General features: G+C 36.5%; 1 protein-coding gene across 2 annotated transcripts in view; it reads right to left on the bottom strand.

Moving 5' to 3' along the window:
- The window catches only part of PDE10A (phosphodiesterase 10A), a 164,917-nt gene that overhangs the window by 108,520 nt on the left and 35,913 nt on the right, over positions 1-20,484 (bottom strand). Inside the window, exon 3 of one of the 2 annotated variants that reach the window (XM_053939368.1) lies at positions 7,425-7,433. The exons of the other annotated variant lie outside the window; for it this stretch is intronic. Within the exon in view, the coding sequence (XP_053795343.1) occupies positions 7,425-7,433 (9 nt within the window). The remainder of the gene's footprint in view (positions 1-7,424; positions 7,434-20,484) is intronic. 2 annotated transcript variants of the gene reach the window in all.

The following is a 20,484-nucleotide window of genomic DNA, read 5'->3' as shown; positions in this document are numbered from 1 at the left end:
ACTAATCTTATGCCCAATATAACACTGATTTTACCTTGTTTTCATATGTCTTGGTTTCTTTAAAGTAGCATCATGAAATTAGAAAAAATGTACTGATTAATTAAAAGAAAAAATTAAAGATGCACCATATGCACTCACAAGAAAACAAGCCATGTCATGGTGCCTTGATGCTGGAAGTTGTCTTCTAGTTCAGAACAATGATGCTGAAATTAATAGCAGTGTAATGGCTGGATTATTAGAAATAGAATCTTCAAAACACCCTCAGCTTTTATTTGCAAAAAACAGATTGCCTCTGAAGATAGGAAAAAACAGTGATACAGAGGTTTGTATGCTCTTTAATGTCACTAGTTCTTAAACAACATGGATCTTGCCATAAAAAATAACTAGTTCTTAAAATTTTGTCCTCCCAAATTTCTTATAATTGAACTCTATTAAGCTGTAAATAGCACTGGGTAAACTTGTATTTTAGGGCCCACAGTCACTACCTTGTTATTTGAAAACAAAGCAAAGACCTGTCTTTAACATAAATAAATACAGTTTTTGTTATGTTTACACAGCAAATTGCTTTCTATTGAAGTATCACCCCAGGTACTAAAAACATTAATTAATTAAACCCACAGACACTCAAGAATATCAATTTTATGATAATTTAAAAGAAAAAGAGAAGTTAAATGATTTTTTGTACTTTTTTTCCTCTAAGTTTGGAGGAGTCTAAATTACTACCTCATTATATGTTATAAATTCAAAGAGCTTTAATATGTCATAGTATTCCTGACACTTAAAGATTAACTCAGGTCAGTATTTTAGTCTTAATGTTATAGCTATAAACACATACAAAATAAATATTTCAAAATAAAAAAAAAAATTGATGTCTCTTACTGAAAACCTTGTATGTTATTTACAACTCCTACGAAAAGATCTAACAGTGTTAATACTTGTGTGCACAATGACTTTGCAGTACCTACCCTGCATAAACATTTTCAAATGCGATTTTTGTCAGGTCCTTTTAATCATCTGAAGTACTGTCTGTCTTCCACATTCCCAAACAGTTTGTATAGTTAAAATGTTGGCTGCTTGTAAGCACCTATCTCCATCCATTTAAAGATGCTGCTGCTGACAACAGAGAGAGGAACAGTTTCTGATGGTCATTTTCTTCTCCTTACCATATTACTATACACAGAGCAATCTATCCTGAGGGCTCAATACTGATCAAATTATCAGTATGGACAAAAAAATCTCAATAATACAGTTACATGAAAATAAGTATCTCTCACTAAAGGAATATAGGTTTAAATGGTTTGTGAAGGGCCTTACATTTTAAGACCTTCATCTAATTAATCTTATTTTCAGAAGTGCAAAGCTTTGCCATTAACTTCTGTTGAATTCAGTGGAAGTTAATTGTAATGTTGCCATATCCTGAATCTACAGCCACCTTTTTCAGTTATACTTATCAAAAAAACAGAGCAATTGAAATACTGAGACCCCAATGATTTTTCAGATCAACTATAAACTCTGAGAACAGCAACAAGTTTTCATACTTTCCAGTTCACCCTAAAAAGCAGACATAAGGCTAGCCAAATCAATGCAATTTGAAATACTGCAATGATTCTGTGGATATTTCTAAAACTGTATTGTATTAAATAGACACGGAAAAAATCCTAATTATATCTAAATTCAGGAATTCATTCAGAAATCCTATTAAACTGTATACCTGCAGAAGGTATACATTCTTAGTGAAAGAGCCTCTTCGATGAGATAAAGGAATATTATTCAAATAACTTACACTAGAGGGAAATGTCACTGCTTCTACAAAAAAGGAGTTCTTCTCACAGATGTCATAATCACTAGAAAGTATCCCAATGCTTTTCACAAACATAGGTAGCACAGCAATAACAGGAATTTAATTTGGAACTTGAAAACATTCAAAAGGACAACAAGTCAAATGTGCAGAGAGTATACCCTCACAAAAAGCTGGCAGGTGGATTACTAAGCTTTTAAAATGAGATATAGTGCTGCTGTAGAAGCCATAGCAGCATTCATTTCTATGACAGTTACCCAATATGCTTCAGTTGTTTTGTAAATCCTACCACTTAGTGGAAAGAAAGAATTTGCATATTTGGATAATTCAAACCAAGTTAAAATAAAATGTTGTAATAACATTGTGGCTTTCAAGTGATACAAGGAAAATTGTCAGTTTAAATGAATATAAATCAAGGGTGTCTGAAACTTTTGTTTGATGTGCAGGCAGTGCAAAACAACAGCTAGAGGCTCTAGGCAACAACTGTCCCATCAATGCTTTCTTCTAATCCACATGCTGCATTCCTTCAGTCCATGAAGTTTTAGCCTGCCTGCTTTTAATTGTAAGAGCCCATCTTTTGAACTGAAACCTCCTATTACTCCTTTTTCTTTTAAGGTATTTTCTTCAATACTTAGGAAGAAAGAACATATTTTGCCAGACACTGGAAAAAAAAAAAAAAACCAGCCAGGATAGAACTGCACATTTAGCACATCTTCATGAGTAGAAAATCTTCCTTATCTCCTGATCTCCTTTTATGACAAGATAGACCACATAGGTGATCAGGGGAAGCCAGCTCATGTAATCTTTTTGGATTTCAGTAAAGGTTTTGATACTGTCTCTCACAGAATCCTCCTGGACAAAATTTCAAGGCCACGGCTGGACAAACATGTCATGGGATGTGTGTGAAACTGGCTCACAGGCCAGGCACAAAGGGTTACATGAATGGGGTGACATCAGGCTGGGAACCTGTCACTAGGGGGGTTCCACTGGGCTCCATTCTCAGCCCTATGCTCTTCAATATCTTTATAAATGACTTGGACATAGAACTGGAAGGGATACAGAGCAAGTTCACAGAGGATACAGAACTGGGAGGAGCTGTTGAGTCACTTGAGGGCAGGGAGACCCTGCAGAGACCTCGACAAATCAGAGAGTTGGGCAATCACCAACTGTATGAAGTTCAAAAAGGGAAAGTGACAGATTCTGTACCTGGGATGGGACAACCCTGATGTATGGACAGGCTAGGGAATGAGATGCTGGAGAGCAGTGCCACAGAAAGGGACCTGGGAGTCCTGGTTGATGGCGAGTTGAACAAGAGTCAGCAGTGTCCTGGCAGCCAGGAGGGCCAACCCTATCCTGGGGGGCATCAGGCACAGCATCAACAGCCAGGCAAGGGAGGGGATTGTCCTGCTCTGCTCTGAGCTGGGGCAGCCTCACCTCCAGTGCTGGGGGCAGTGTCGGGTGACACAATGTAAAAAAAGACATTGAACTGTTAGAGAGTGTCTGAAGGAGGGCAACAAGGATGATCAAGGGCCTCGAGAAGAATCCATATGAGGAGGAGGTGATGTCACTTGGTCTGTTCAGCCTGGAGGAGACTGAGGGGAGACCTCATTATAGCTACAACTTCCTCGTGAGGGGAAGAGGAGGGGCAGGCACTGATGTCTGCTTTGTGGTGACCAGTGACAGGACCCAAGGGAATGGCCTGAAGTTGTGTCAGCAGAAGTTTAGTTTGGATAATGAGCAAAGATTCTTCAACCACAGGGAGGTTGGGCACTGGTTCAGGCTCCCCACTGAAGTGGTCACAGCACCAAGCCTGAGAGATCAAGTAACATTTGGACAATACTCTGGGAAACAGTGTAACTTCTGGGGATGGTCCTGTGAAGGGCCAGGAATAGGACTTGATAATCCTTGTGAGTCCCTTCCAACTCATTGTATTCTGGGACTTTGTGATTCATCTGCTGCAACTTAGCCTAAGCTCTCCATGAAACACTGACCATCTGAAAACATCAACCCTTTTGCTAAAATGTTGAATATTATCTTGAACAGTTGCATTATAAGCAGTGGTGGCCTATCTGCCATTTTCACCAAGATCATATCCAAAACATACCTGTTCTCTCTAAAGCTTGTGTTTTACATTTACAGCCATCATTTTGTATTAGAATAGAAACAATAATGCACCACAAATGCACACTACAGTATCCCTTATGTCAGGCTTCCTCAGTACACCTTTACTCACACCTAAATTATTTCCTGTCCAGACTTCTATAATTCCCCATATGCTGCATTAAATGCACAGATTTTTTCACAAAGCTTGAACACTGTGGCTATATTTTGCTGCCAAACTATTTAAGCTTTTATCACCTCTCTTCTCCCTCCACTCCCACCCCTCCTCTGTCACCTCCAGCACAGACTTCCTACAGCCACTGTCAGGGTAACAGTTTGGAAATTACATGTTGGTTTCCAGGCTTGCCATAATCAAATTCTCTCATATTCAGAAACTCAAATATTCACCAAATCTCTTTGTCCAAAACTTTGCTTCTTCTGTCCTGGTTCCTTGCTGTCTTCATCTTGCATTTTTCTACAGCTGGGGCCAGAGATACTGACCTTTCAGTTGCCTTTAGACTACGTACACATCAGGAATATTTTGTCCCTTCTCTAAACAATAGGTCTCTATCTGAGGTAACATTTAAGCAAATACTGCGCAAATTCTTGCCCTCTCCTAGATTATAGGTGCCTTCTAATGGATTTTGGAAGACACTTTATAAAGAGCAGAAAGTAAAAGCAAACAAAACTGCTTAATTATATGACTTTAACAGCTAGTGTTCTCATACCAAATTATGTTTTGGAAGGAATAAAAGAGCTGCGAAAGACAGCTTTAAACTATTGTTCTCTGTGAAAGAAAAAGAAGGAGATTTCTAAAATCTCATAAATCTTGCATTTTCCTAATTGTTGCCAAGATTCAGGGGAAAGACTAAAGGGCTTAAATGCAAGTCACTCACTAATTGTCTGTTATCTTTTTTTTTTTTTTAATTAGCATAAACAAAGTGTAATTTTCACTGTTACAAAGCTTCTGGATTTAAATCCTTATATTTATACATTCAAATTTACATGATAGAGGTTATTAAAAAAAAAGACCCAATTACACAATAAAAAGCAGAGAAACACAGAATATGAGAGAATCTTTAAGTTTCTTTCTTTCTTTTCTTTGATCTTGAAACAAGATCAAGTCTTTTTAAGTGCACCCCTTCTTAGATATAATTTGAAAGTTGTTCTTAAAAGTCTGTGGTAGAAAGCTTCCCAGCTTATATTGGGTAACTGTCAAAGTATTTCTTATTCCTTAATATCTCCCCGAGGTTTTCTCTTGGGATACCATGATGTCCTACAGAAAACAACTGTCTTGCTTCATGTACTAAGTTATCTCAAACTGATGCCTATGTTCTACATTGCTCTGTTCAATCCATCTTCTCTATTTTAGATGGATCAAAATTTACTGTGTTTCCTTAGTCGCCTACAAGTCTGTTGCTTTCCTCTGAATTCTAATTCATTCTTACCACAGAGATTTGTCTTTCAACATATGTGTTATTTTGGCTACAGCCTCACCAGTGCTGAAGAGATGGAAATTGCTTTTCCGCATTTCAACTGTAGTATTTCTGTTATTAAGACTTGTGTCATACTTTGACTTACTCATTGTGCTACCCACTACTATCCCCATATCTGATTCTGCATTATTTATATCTACCTATTTCTGATTTGGCATTTACATGGACAGTCATGTTTGACACCATCTTCCATGAAAGATGTGAGATAAATGCAGCCCAAGAGGAGGTTTGTATGTGCCGTTAAGTTCAAGAGAAAATTATTCTTTGAGTTACATGGTTCACTTTGTAAACTCAGCATTATTTCAGTGAGATCTCTCTGTTTTATCTGTGCTAATGCATAGAACAGCATTAAAGTTGAGATAGAGTTCTATAGCTCACTACAGCAGCTCCCTAACCAAGAAGCAGAAAAGCCTGAAGTAGTATAAGAGAAGGAAGGAGGAGATAAAAAAAGCATGAGAAATATTCAGTTTATCATTAGAAACCACTACTACATACAAGACACAGTAATGATGGATGCCTATTATTGGTATCCCTTCTGAATCATCAAAGATGAGAACTTGGGAGAGGCTCTCAGAGACACAGAGGAAGCACAGAAGGGCACGGAGGGAAAATGCACATCTTGTTCCCAAGCAATGTTACCACACTGCAAACTCATTGCCTCACAGAAAGCAGCTCTTCTCTGCCCAGGACAGCAATACAGCACAGCCAGGCATGGGTGCAAGCATGCCTGCTGGGTCTGGGAGAAAGAAGCAGCAGCAGGCAGCCCAAATACCATACTGGCTGGGAGGGAGAGGACAGCCCCAGAGAACTAAAGCCTTGAACAAAGAATTCAAGAAAAAATTCATCAAATACTGCTGCTTAGGCTGTAACTAACTTCCAGAAATTTTCATACTCACAACTTTAAATATAACTGTGTTAAGTCTTCAGTCATAGCTTACCATCTTACAGTCATTAGATCAGCCTTAAGCTCACATTTCAACTTCATTTACAACTTCCCTGTGGCTCAAATAGCTAGGCTTTTTTTAAGGAACATCTTGGGGGCTGTTTTACACAAGCTAGAACTCATTTTACATCTCGCCATTTCTGATTATTTTATTAAGTGGTACGTTTTTTTCAGTTACTCTGCATTACATAACTTTCATCCTCCTCCTCTCATGTCATGTTGTATGTCCTGCATACAGATTTTAAAACATCTAGAATGGCACAAATATATAGCTAGACTACTCTTCACAAAAAAAAACCTGTCTTAAAATAAAAAAAAACTGAGTTATTGTAAAGGGGATTTGATCAGTAAGATTCAGGATCTCTTTTAATTTTACTCAGAAGAAAATTATTTCATTAATTTTAACTAATATAAGTAATTCAAAAACCATTGTAGCAAAAGCAAAGAAGCATACATAGCCTGGTGCTTTCCTTAAAGACAGTGAGATCATGCTGCTGAGAATAATGAAATCCATTTCAGCCTCCAAATTGCTAAAGGACAAAAATTATACAATTACATTAAAACACAATTATCTTTTCATGCCATTATTAAAATGATGCTAACTGATAAAATTATAATTTAAGCTATTTTGTATTTTATAAACATTAACATTTCATGAATATAAACTATTTAGAGTCACATTACATAGGAAATTAATACTATGTATGATAGCTTCCACTGAGGATTTGTGAAATGTTTTTGACTTCAAAATAATAATTGCAATTCTTTCTAAAATTATCTCAGGAAAATTATTCTTGAATCCCTAGGGTGAAACATCATCCTGCTGAAGTCAGCTGATGAAATTTGGTCTTTATTATTACAGTATCTATCTGTAGTTTCTCTTGCAAAGTGTAAGCAAAGATTTTTCAGAGAAAAGCTTTTTATAAATGTAATGATTTTGAAACCATACAGGTATGTGTACAATATCTGGATCTCTTTTCATTTTATTTTTGTTGTTAATGGTTACTGAACATAATATATTCTATTTAAAAGCGTTCGAGAGTGAATATGGTCTCTAGAAGCCAGTAGCAGAGAATGATGGGAATACCTCTCCTTTCTTTTCCATGAAGATTCACAAAGCACATTTAGTAGATTTTATCTTGAGAATTAAGTATGCAATAACCAGACTAAGACATGGAAGAGAGCCAAGGGAAACCCTTGCATACAATCAGAAAACAAAACACTATCATATGGTAGAAAAGTATGGTGCATTAATGAAATTCACCGCATCATTTGTTTCTAGTAATAATTCCCTGAAATGTCAGTTGTACTTCATTTAAACCACACTCCATTCATTCTGACTTCATATGCAGTCAAAAAGTACATAATGGATAATTTCAGGATGATTTAGGTAGCTCTTAAAACAACTACATGCTTGAGAAGCAATACAGTCTTTTACAATCATAGAATGGTTTGGGTTAGAAGGGAGATTAAAGATCATCGAGTTCCAACTCCTCTGCCATGGGAATACCTTTCACCAGAGCAGTTTGCTCAAAGTCCCATCCAGCCTGGCCCTGTACACTTGATGCTGTGCATCCAATCCAACTCAGAGCCACTCCAGCACAAATCCTGCAAGCTCTTCCTGACTGGAAATCCAGCTGAATTTTGCAAGCAATGGCTATATAGCCAGCAGAGTGTCAGTCCCAAGAAAAATTACACTTTCAGATACTCAAAACAGTACTTTGAGCAGCACTGAGCATTAGCATAATCCTATGCGACTGTGAAAAGCTGCTTTTCAGTGGACCTTCATGTTTGGCATTTTAAACCCTTACAGACACACACACACAAACTAACTTTTGCTCCTATGATAAATAGATAAAATTCTGCAAATGGATGACAAGTAAGATATATGGGTTTATACACAAAGTAGCCCAAAGTGAGTCTAAATATTTTAATAATACTTGTAAGAAGGCAAATACAACACATACACTGATGTTCACTTTATCGTCACTAAAAACGATGCATTAAACTTAGCATCATCCTTGTGCTTCATAACAGACAGATATATCTCCTTTGGTTCAGGTAACATTAAAAGTAGACCTCCAAAAGAGTTATGAGGTATTTCCTAAAACCAAGTAGCTTTCCAAAAAAAGCTTTGGATAAGGATTGGAATTATTAGCCCAGGATAACCATGTTAGTGCCATCCTGCCACCGCTTCATGACAGCTGCAACACTTCAAAGGCTAGCAGCCTCATGGGGGCTCCAACAACAGTAGCTGCTGCAGTGGCTACTCAGGTCCTTCAGACCTGTGATTAATTGGGTTATCTTGGCATGTCTGTTTCGGATTTAGCTTTACAGCAGTGTGAAATAAAACCATGACTGTATATTCCTATAAATACATCTGCAAGAACACTGAAGTGTAGAAAAATTGGACACACATCTAGAAATTCCAAATAGCAACACAAATTTTGAAACATCTATATAGATGAACAAACAACAGGCTTGAATAAATATACATAACTAAGCATATGACTATGAAACACAATTTCCTATCTTAAAAATATTACACATAAGCTTTGAAGTAATGTAAGCTCATGACCTCATATTATTTCTAAAGGTTTTAACATCCTGCAGTATTCGGCACGAAGTTATTTTGTTAAGAAAATTAACAGGAGAAAATGAAATTCTTCTAAAGCAGGGGCATATCTTTCAAAATCTGAAGTACTAAACCTACAGTTTAACACAGAAAATCAAGCAATAAGAACTACAGAGATGAACAAAACCAATAGAAGTTCAAGGACTTCAAAGACTACTGTTTTATGCTTATTATGGAAGCATTCTGACAACCAACCCCTTTATTTTTAATCATTAATGTAGTCTTACATTTGTAATTTTTTGCTGTTGCTCTGCTTCATGATCTGATACTAGATTCTTGAAAAGTAAGCTTTGTATAGCTTTAAGCAGTACTGTAGAATGGGCTTGGTTATCACACTCTATAAAACTGCACGCTGTATTGTGCGTCTGACGCTGCAAGTACAGTCAAATATGCATCGTGCATGATGAATTAAACACACTTTTTTGAGCGGACATCTATTCTTGCCAAACAATTCAGGAATAAAACTGAATAGTTTAAACAGACAGAACTCTGGCCTGAATTCAAGAAAAGCAGCAAGATGTTAAAAAAATATCTCAGCAGAGCTGCCTTTTCCAGACAAAGGGCTTTTTTTTTCCTCTCTTGGCACAGAGGTTTGGGATTGGAGCCAAGGTGCTACTTATCAGCTGTTTGACATCAGGGGAGGACTGCGTGCGTCAGTGGGCCCAGTAGGGACCCTCGGCTTATGGCACACACCATGTGGTTCTTATCTTATCAGTTTGCAGGGTCTGGCACTTCAACCTCTGCAGCACGAAAAGAAAAGAGAAAAAAAAAAAAAAGGGAAGGAAGGAAGGAAGGTGTGTATAACTGGGAGGGAGGATGTCAAACAGGACTGGTGAGCCAGGCTGGACTGCAGGACAGAGCCTTGATTATACTCTGGCCTACTGCGCTGTGTATGGTTGCAGAAAATCCCAATAGAAATTTCTCCTGCTTTCCCCACACACTCGCAGAAGAAAGGAACTTCTCCTGATCCAGGTTCAGAAAAGGCAGAATAATGTGTGTGTTGGAGGGACAATGCTCCCTTTCACATACAACTGATAGAAGGGCTGCCAGAGAAATGAGGAATACGATATACTCCTGAAAAAGCTTATCAAGGTAAGCATGTCCTCCAGAAAACCTATGAACAGGTGCAGTTTCTTATTGCAAACAAGATTTAAAGAGCCCAGATTATTTCCCCAAATGCACAGCTTCAGCAGGACTTAACAGCTTTTGCTATTTATTATAGCAAATTATTCTCAGGACCAAATGAGCCTTATGGCACAGCACAACTCCAAGCTTAAAACTCGATTGCACAAATGATCCTTTGTATTTAGTATTTAGAAAAACATTCACTACAGAAGATAATCCTCAAGTGAAGCATCTGCTTTCCAAGGTTCATTCCAACTGAAAAATTAATATAATTACTCAGAAAAATATTATTTGTCTTACCCTATGCTTCCTACACAATGTGTATGAATCAGACAGCAAAAGAAAAAGTCACCTCCTTCAGATTAATTTCCTTAACCTATTCTACCTCTAAAGATGCATCACAAGATATAAATTACAGGAGAACACAAAAAGCTGTTAAATTATCTGTGGAAATTAGTAGGTTTGCACCCTTGAGCAATCTTTATAATTATTTCCAGGTATTTTCATACAAAAACATTTTGTCTTATACTGCAGTGACCAGACTAACATCAGTAGAGGAGAAAAAAAAAAAGGCTCAGTGCTTGCACAGAAACCTTGCTTGCTAAGGATTCAGCAGAGCTCTGGGAAGACCTAGTGGCTAAGAACCAGGACTGGGCAGGCTGTCTGCTCACTCTAATGAAAGTTCTATCTCATTACTTCAAAACACTGTTTTCATAAACTGCATAATCAAAAATTGCAACATTTTGCTGCATCCAGCCATAATTCAAGTTTCATTTCTCATGTTGTGTCAACTTAGTGAACCTCAGTACTGTGTAGTCAGTGGGACAATCACTATCTGAAGGGGCAGTTCTGGTACTAATACCCTTTCTTCTCCAAATACAATCTACTTTTTAGGAAAATACCAATAATGTATTCCTATATAAAACACAACAAAAATTTACGACCAAGGGTCCTATCATTTAAAAAATTGTCTATAGAGTTAAACACATAACCACTGCTTTGCTATGAAAATCTACAAAATTGCCACAATATAATTTTTTGTTCATATTTTTATTTTCTTATCTGTTACTTTATTTTGGTCAGACAGATTGTTGCTTTATCAGACTTAGGAGACAGAGAAAGAGAAAAATAAATGAGAAGTCTGAAGAGAAGCATCATCTGCAGACACTGTTCTGCATCCTAACTTTTATGGATGAATTTCTGCAGTTGGAAGCCACCATTGCACTCATCTCAAAGGCCTGTGCATAGTGACTGGGATACTGAATTGGTGGCTTGAAGAGTATACTGGTCCCCCTTGAGTCAAATGATAAATATAGAAGCTATTGGTAGTTATCAAAGATCACTCCATGTGGGATCACATGAGGCCCATGGCTTATAGAAGTTACGTTTCTCAGAGTGTGTGATTTTTGACTCTTTCTACTTTAATTTGAAAACACAACTGACAAATGAATTGTAAGTGTAGCTACAGATCTATGACACAAAAACATAAACACTGGATGTGATGCTTCATTAGCCAAGAAAAACAGACACACACACATGAAAAAATAATGTGCATCATCTCTGAAGACACTATCATTCCCATTACATTTGCTTGAGTGTAAAAAAAGGTCTACTTTGTATCTTCATTTTGCCTCTTTTGTATCTTCATTTGCCTCTTCATTTTCCCTCTCTACTTCCGCCTTTTTTTTTTTTTTGTTGGTTTTTTTTTGTTTGTTTTTTTTTTCATTTTTTTGGAACAAGATAAGTGTTAAAATCTCAGTGCAAATATACAATACCTAGTAATTTTATACAAGTCAATTTAGGTGCTTACATCTCAGTTACATGACAATGTTTTGTCAGCTGTTTCTTTAAACAATTAAGTAAATTTTTTGCATAATTAAATTAGGTCACAGGCCCTACACAGAGAGTATATACACTGTGTACTATTCCAGTATGTCTTTCTTCAAATAACAAACGTGATTTGTTTGTCTTATAACAAAAGTACAAAGCTACACCAAATTAATTCAATGACCATTTTCATGTTCCCTTAAGACTCTCCCCCACTGATCACGTCCTGTGGAAACAACACAGGCCTTTAAGAATGAACCACCTGGTGCTCCTTGCACAATCTTGTTCAATTTTTTATACATGCTATTTCTACTAAAATATTTAGTACAATGAAGCCAAGGAGCTTGGCCAATAGGAGCTTTTCACATGCCTAAAGATAATCACATTTGTGATTAGCAAAAGGAAGGACATTTGTTGGTACCCTATGCACGTTGAATATCCTGTTTATAAGTGTCGCCTTGATCTCAACTGTGTCCACTAAAAATGCTCTAATTAAAAAATCTACCTTGCCATACTTCTATTCATTCCTTTACTTTCCCTGACCATTTTCTCCAGTTTTCAATCTCCTGCGCAAACAACTGGTGAAATTTGAAATTAACACTTCCAAACTCCATGTGAGATGGATAAAGCGATCCCCAAACTCTCCTGTCTTGATAGAGAAACCCCACCAGACATTAAGGCAACGCTGCTTCTTTTGACATTCTGATGCGATTCTGTTCAACAGCTTTATGTATGAAAACATTTGGAAACCAAAATTGCACATACTATGTTAGTCAGAAGTAAAAGAATTAAGAGAGCTAAAATTGCAAAACCAAAGGATTAACATATCACAGCTAATGAAGTGCCACAAGAGAGTTAACAATCCCATATAGCACAAATTGTTATCTTATCCAGAGATAAGACATGTCCACAGCTAGAAAAATGATTCAGCACAGACTGAAGGAGGAAATTGTTTCCTTAACCATATGAAATTTCTCTAAATACTCCTTGGCATGAGGTCCCTCAAAAGATCATAGCACAAAAGGTATGCACTTGGGCAAATAAAATCTCAAAAATCCATAGAATATGTTTAAAATTTATAAAGATAATGAAATATAAGGACATGTTCTCTTTAAAACTGATGTAGATTTGGGGTCTTCTAGGTCTTCATTTTTACCTGAAGAGATTTTGGTTAGCTTTGGCAAATCAAACTCCTAAAGAGGAGTAAACAAAAAAGAATGACAAAATTATTTGTGTACAGAAGGTCATTTGAGTCTATTATGACCAAGTTGTACTTTAAAAAATTTTATGTTGATTTTAAATACCAGTTATGTAAGAACATCTAAGATATAGAATTACTGAGTGTTTTACTCTTCTTTCATTCCATCATGAGCACTACTACAGAAGTAGCAGAAAAGAGTCTACTGTGCTAGTATGTTAACAACTCTGACAGCATGAATGCCCACGGGAAAAAAAAGAACACAACCAAATCTCAAATCTTTAAATAAAAGAAAGTCTTTTATGTAGATTCAGTAGTATCTATATAATTATGTGTTTTGATCTTCATCAAACTAGTAAGACTGTCCCACAGGACATTAGTATAGGGAATTAAGCATGCTATAATGTACATCTTGATTATGTGATCATCTGTTCATCACTATTCAGACAAAATGGTCATTTCTTCACTGAATTCAGTATAATTACCTGAACAGGTTACTTTCAAGAAAACATCATAGACACATTCATAATTTTGACTAGCATTTTTAGTTCTAATTGAAATGAAATTGCAGATTATTTTAACACCCGTTCTTATTTTCTCAAGAGAAATACAGCTTATAAAGTTAAAAATCCAAACTAAATATCTTGCTTCAAGACAAATGACCCAAAGAGCACTCATACCAAAATCATTAGCTGTTTAGCCTTCTGGTAACTCTTTTTTTTTTCACCTAAATGAAATCTCTTCTAAAACAAACAATGCTGGCATTACTTCACCACTGTCAAGTAACAGAAGCAATTCCAGATATACACACTATATTATCTGATTTTATAATGCATGTCAAAATTATTTTTTTCTGGAAATTTAGACCTTGTGCATACTAAAATGCTGTGGGGGGAGGGTGCAAGGAGGAGAATCAAGTAGACTCTGGCTAGCAACCATAGTGCTCAACCAGAGCATTCCCAGCCTGCTTCCTTTGCCTGGGCAGTGTTCACAACCTCAGCTCAGCACAGCTGATGAGATCTGGCCTTGTTTGTTGGCACTTTGTCTCACATGCTGCCAGCCAACATTCCCCTTCAGGGAAAACTGCCAGGACAACCAAAGCTGATGCAGCACACTGAAAAAGATGCTTATATCCTCCCTGAGAACTGTAGCCATTTGCAGTCAAAGGCCACAAAGTTCTGTTTCAACTTGTTACTTTTTAATCTCATTTCTTTCCTAGATATATAAAATACAATGACAGAGAAAACAATGAACTCTCAAAGAGAAGTCTCTAGACATAAACATTCCCTATGCAGAGAGAGAATAACAAACTATTTAGCATTAGTAAAGCAACTCTATTATTGGTCCTCTACTAATTTTATCAATTATTTTCATTATGCAGGAACATTTGTTCTACCTGATTCCTTGGAGTTCTCCATGGGTTTTTTTGTTTGTTTGGTTGGTTTTTGTTTTGCCAGTTTTATTTATAAGCCTTTGTCCTGAAGCCCCAGTACAACTACAGCATGTCACCCAATACCTTACTGGATGCACACAGGTGATAACACCATCATAATTAAAAAGACTGGGCTGCTCACTTCAGAGGCAAAGTGCAATGTTAAAATTCACTCATTTAACTTTTCTGAAAAACAAGCAGGGATTATACTGCTCATAGTGCTCTCTGGACTGAGAGTTTAAGATTTACCCAGAACACTAGAACACTCACCTCTGCGTCTCACTGACACAGGTACATGAACATTCCCGGACCTAGTACACCAGAAAAGGCTTTGGTTTGTTCATAAACCTGTCAGCAAATTTTCCAGTAGACTCCAATTTTTGAGTGGAGCAACATATGAGATTATGCCTACAGAATAAAATTTTTGCTCAGAAAATATTTTCTGTGCTGAAGCCTAGAAGTCAAAACCTGCAAACATGTCCAATTTTAAGTACTACTGACTTCAGCAGGCATATTCGCATACCTTAGAAATTTTAAGTTACTCCCACACACAAATGTCTACAGCAGCACTGAAATAGTGAAAGGGATCAATATTGTTGTGCAAAGATGAGTCTTCATCTACAAGCTTTAAAATAAGAAATCTTGCAAGCTTTTAAAAGTATTTTTAAATAGGAAATTTAAGAACTGTGCCTAGTGAAACTAGCCACAAAAGTGCAACACTGTAGTTCTGCAGTAATACCAGAGATTTTTTGTTTCAAAAGCAGCCTGGCCTTTAGAGTAAACATTCGGATTCCCTCTGGTTTTGTTTCTTATTCAGGCCCTTCCTCGTGAATCAGGCAGGGACAGGTAATCCAAAAGGATGACTGCAAGGATTTTTCTCTGAACAGAATGGGTCCCCTTGCACTGCAGCACTGCCACTCTGCTTCTCCAGACAGACAGTAAGTAGGGTTTTGCCTGCACAAGGCTTTGAGAGGTGTCAATCTTCCAGCCACAATAAAACTAAATAACCCTAGCCTTTCAGACATGACATTCTGGTGGTTTGCCTTTGGTTTGTGGGTTGTTTGTTTAAGTTGAATGACAATTAGGTAGAAGAAATCAACAGATTTGTCATGCATGTTCCAAGTAGTAACCCCAGGCTCAAATGTCTGTGGTTTATTCGGAAGGATTTCAAGGCAAGCCACAAGCATCTGTAGCTGGGAACATTTGAAGAGTGGCTAGATGATCCTTTCAAATGTGTTGCCAGCCCTGAGAAAGTAGCGTGTAACTACTCAGATTGCAGGTCTGGTGAGGACAAACGTGCATGGAGTCAATATGGGAGAGAGATGCCAGTAATTCGTTTGGCCTCTCCCTCTAAGGGTCCACAGTCATGCAGCTGGCAAGACCCAAGGAGCCCCCAAAAGTTTCTATAAACATTTAATGGTGCTTCAAGCTGGTCTTCACATGCCAACTCATTCATCCATCAAGACACAGCCCTTTACAGATAGATCTTTTTCTGCCTATTATAAGGGGCAAACAGAGCTTGGGTACTCGGGAAAAAGTGGGAAAACTGACAACAGAAGAAGCTGGTAAAAGGGGGTAAAGAAAACATACAACTTAGTAGCTCCATGTGGGTTTAGCCATGGGTTGGCATGGATTTCAATGTTTGGAACACTGAGGAACTAAGAGAGATAGCTGTATTTCTACTGTGTGCAGGCATTTTTACACATATAATGGTGAATCAAATCAAACACACCAAAGATAACTGTTTGTAAATACAGCTCAAATATCATACAGCGTATTTTCTGCCAAATTCTAAAAATTCACTCGTTTGAAAGGGCTCATCATCCTCATGAAATGATTTAAGGAGCCACAGAAAAACCATCTCTGAATCCTGCCTTCAGAGTTCTATCAATACAACAGAGAACACAGACAATAGAAGAATTTTAAGAGGCAAGTAGATTTAACTGATGTAGTACGAGCAAAGGCCAGATCCTTAGAATGCACAAACAGCTTTTACCTTCAGCCAAGCTGTAAACTCTGTCCTTCCCAGGCCTAAAAAGTTAATGCAACACAGGTACTGAAAACTCTGTGCTTTATTCAAAATAGCTCAGTTTGAGCTTATCAATAATAACTGAGGATCAGTAATAACTTTCAATTCCAAGTCAAGGCTGACTCTAGCCCCCAGCAAGGAATGGAAAGCTGCTTGTTACACATATCTAAGTTTATTAAGTACTAACATATGTGCTTAGCTACACTTAGAGTCTTTTTAGACTCCTTTTAATCAACCTTCTCCTACACAAATGTTCCCACTTGCATACAAAAAAATATCACCTGCAGCATATATTAAGAAACAAAGATTATATCTAAATAAAAATGTAGGTGTTTTTATGCATTTTAATAATTAAGAGAAATGTGCATAAAGTTATACTTTTACCTAGTCTGTATTTGCCACCAGTCATGCTTCAGTTTGCATTCTTAAGGTCTTCTATTAATCAATTCTATGGCCCATTACTGATAATGCTTGCAAAAACGAATAAGGTATAGAAATTAAAATCACCATCAGCATAAAAGAGCAAAAAAAATAATTTCTATATATTACTATTTTGTGGATGTGCATTTGTGGATGTTTTGTCATTAACAGGATAATTAAACAAATTTAGCTTTGGTAAATACAAAGTTGGAGTCCACTTTGACAGCAGTGCTGTTCCAGTGTCTGAAATAAATCACAGTGTAGCAACACAACCACAGAAGCCACATTCTTGAGGCCACAATTTCTTTTACTCATATTTTTGTGTAATAGATAAATACAGCCTCAAACTCACATGTTCCCCACTTAGTCATATCATATTTTTACCTTTACCCCAATGTTCAGTCCCCAAACCCCAAAATCATACATTTTAAATACCAAAAAATTTTCTGCTCTGATCCACAGATTTAAATCATGATGTTTTAATCCACAGTACCATACAGAAACACAACTGGCCCACACTTCTTGGAAAATATTGCCAATAGAATACAAGAAACTGAGAAGGAATGCTTTTTAAATAATTATTCAAAATGTAAAACAAGAGCTCAAGTGAAGTTTCCTCATTAAAGGAAAAAGAAAAACTACATTACAAAGAAATTAATTAAAACGAACATAGTAATTTCTGATGTCACATGCTGTCAATATTCACAGTTGGGTCACTCTGCTGCAACTGGCAGCATTGGAAGAATTTAAATCAGCAAAAGGAATGCAATTGTCCATCTTCTAGGTAGCAGTGATGTGAGCAGCTGTTAGAGGAAAGCAATAACCCTTTCAGGCTTTGCTCAAGTAAGGAAAAAGCCTTTCAATTAGCATTTAAAATTAAAAGCTGCAACATTATTTAATTAAAATAATGTAGCTATTTGGCTCCACTCCCGCTATAGTTTGTAAAAAATCCTCTCCTTGAAGTAGTCAGAGGCCTTGCACAGAGAGGGCAGAAGCACTTAAAACACAGTGAATGAAAAACAAACTCTACAGTCAGCAGGAGGATCCAGTATTTTCAAGTCTTCTGGGAGACATGAAATTATTTTCAACTCATTAACTTGAAATTAGATTCCCAACTGACAATTTGGAAGATTACTTGGGTCAGAAAAAGCCTTTTTCTGTTAATTGCAAGTTGCACTGTTCAAGACAAGTTTATCAAAACATTTGCAAACTCCAAAGACCAGATTTACAGATAAATAGCTCAATTTGTTTCAGAAATGGTAAAATAAAGTACACTTGCCTTTGGAAGAAGGGGAGAAGGGAGCAGACACCCAAAAAACCAAACCATCACAACAACTGCCAACTTAACAGTACCTCAAATATTCAAATGAATGATTAGCAAAACGAGTTTTAATTTCCAGACAGAGCTCCACTAGAGAGAATCTCATCTGCATTTAGTCAAATTGGTTTAAAAAAAACCCAGAATATTTACATGTACACAACTTTTTTTCTGTAAGACCTCAAATAACTAATCAAAAAGGTAATGCAATTGTAGACCGTGCTAGCATAATGTTATCCTTCTTGAATGACTGATCATGAGATGTGATACAGGAAAACACAAGGTTATTGAAACATGTAAGCAGCAGACCCTCTCTAGCTACTCACTTGATACACCTAATAATTCTTCAAAGGGAATCCTGCACATTAAGCACTTTTCAAAGTTTGTGTAATGGTCAGACCTGAAACACTTCAGCAGCATATCCTTACTAAGTTCAAGCTTCAACATTTGACATAAAGTTTTGCTTAAATTTAAAAAAAAATATTAAAAGGTCACTGTCTTCCTTCCCTGTGTTCCCTCTCCCTCAGAAAACTGCATTAATTCAAATACCAAAATAGCCATTCTCAGGCATTAGAAAAGCCTGGGAATTGCTTACCTAAAGAGCACTAAGCCTTTACAGGGTAATGAACATTTAAACCAGAAACTCTGAGTGGAAACCATGATGAAGCCTCAATTACATTTTTGTTAATAAAAATAGATTTGTTCTGGAGAAAAAAAAATTCCATTTCCCCTTCTGACATCATTTTTCCATGAGCTCTTGAGGAAGTTCTAAAGGCCAAACCACTCAGTAGGAACCAGCAAATCCACATGTCCCATTCTGGTACCCATCAGAGACTTCTTCAGGCCCACTGTCAGGAGGGACAGTTTGTTTTCCATTTAGGTTCATTTTGTGCTATGACAGCAATTAAAAAAAAATTAAAAATAGAATTCTGAGGAGAGACATCCTAGCACAGAGAAATGTGACATTTGTGGCTACATTTCACAATGTGGATTTAAATGCCTCCATTTTCCACCTGTAAAATGGCCTTTGTGTTAAAAGACAATAGTAGTAGATCAGAAAAAATTGTGTAACAAATGAAGAGAGTTATTATCTTTACTGCCATTCACTTATTTTTATGTTTTTTTTGGGTTTGTTGTTTGTTTTTCTTTTCTTGGAAGTCTGTCACATGAAGTGGCTGTTGAATATTGTGATGAATCTATGGTGAAAAATTCCACAATTCAATGAAGAAAGGAAGAATATAAAAGCAAATCAGACATTCTCAGTTATTTCAGTCAGATTGATCAAATAAGTCATTAATGTATCAGGATGCAAAAACCTCTATATGTAGAAGGCTAAAGTCAGGTTAATTATTTTATTACCAGGATTTCGCTGCTTTTTTTTTTTTTTTAACAATTAGCCTTTTAAACTTAGAATATTTTTATAAGTAGGCAATGACCAACTGCTACTGTCTTACAGAACAGATTATTTCTGTCAAAAAAGCTGCATGCTTGATTCAGACTCCTCTAAAATACCAAATAAAAACTTTTAAAATACATATTATTATCTTATTCAAGATTATCTCCTCATATAGTTATTAGAAGCTAACTAGACTCAAGCATTTAATAAATATAGTTAGCAATAATAAAAGACAAGGAATCAGAACTACCCAAATTCCAAAAAAAATTATTTAAAAGCACTTAACATAAAAATGTCATTAAAACATGGAAAGTGTTTTCTCTCTTCACTACTTACATGGCTTACAGAATTCATAAATTGGTATAAATTTTATTTTAAGCACCTACTTAATCTGTAATTGTCTGGCTATAAGTTTTGCCTTTGTTTTTCCTTTTTCAGCACATGAGTATCAAAGCTTGTCACTAATCTGCTAGTCTGTACACTAAAAGAAGTAACATTTTTCAAATACAACACATCTGTTATGTACTTGAGATCAATGTTTAACTGCGAAGAGTAACCAACAGGTTTTATATTTTACTTAAATTTCTTTGGCCTAACTAATACTCCTTAAGAACAGAAACTACTCTATTCCAGGATTACTGTTTTCCTTACTATTAATCTTACCAGTACACACTGCTACACACAACACATAAAATACTGACATATTCAGCAGGTTTGAGTGAAAGCAGCAGTATATCTCAGTTTCAGTATGTAAACAACATTCCCTG

This window comes from Vidua chalybeata, chromosome 3 (genome assembly GCF_026979565.1).
Source record: "Vidua chalybeata isolate OUT-0048 chromosome 3, bVidCha1 merged haplotype, whole genome shotgun sequence".
NCBI lineage: Eukaryota > Metazoa > Chordata > Aves > Passeriformes > Viduidae > Vidua > Vidua chalybeata.
The sequence above is the reverse complement of the archived record's forward strand: the minus strand, read 5'-3'. Positions and strand labels throughout refer to the sequence as shown.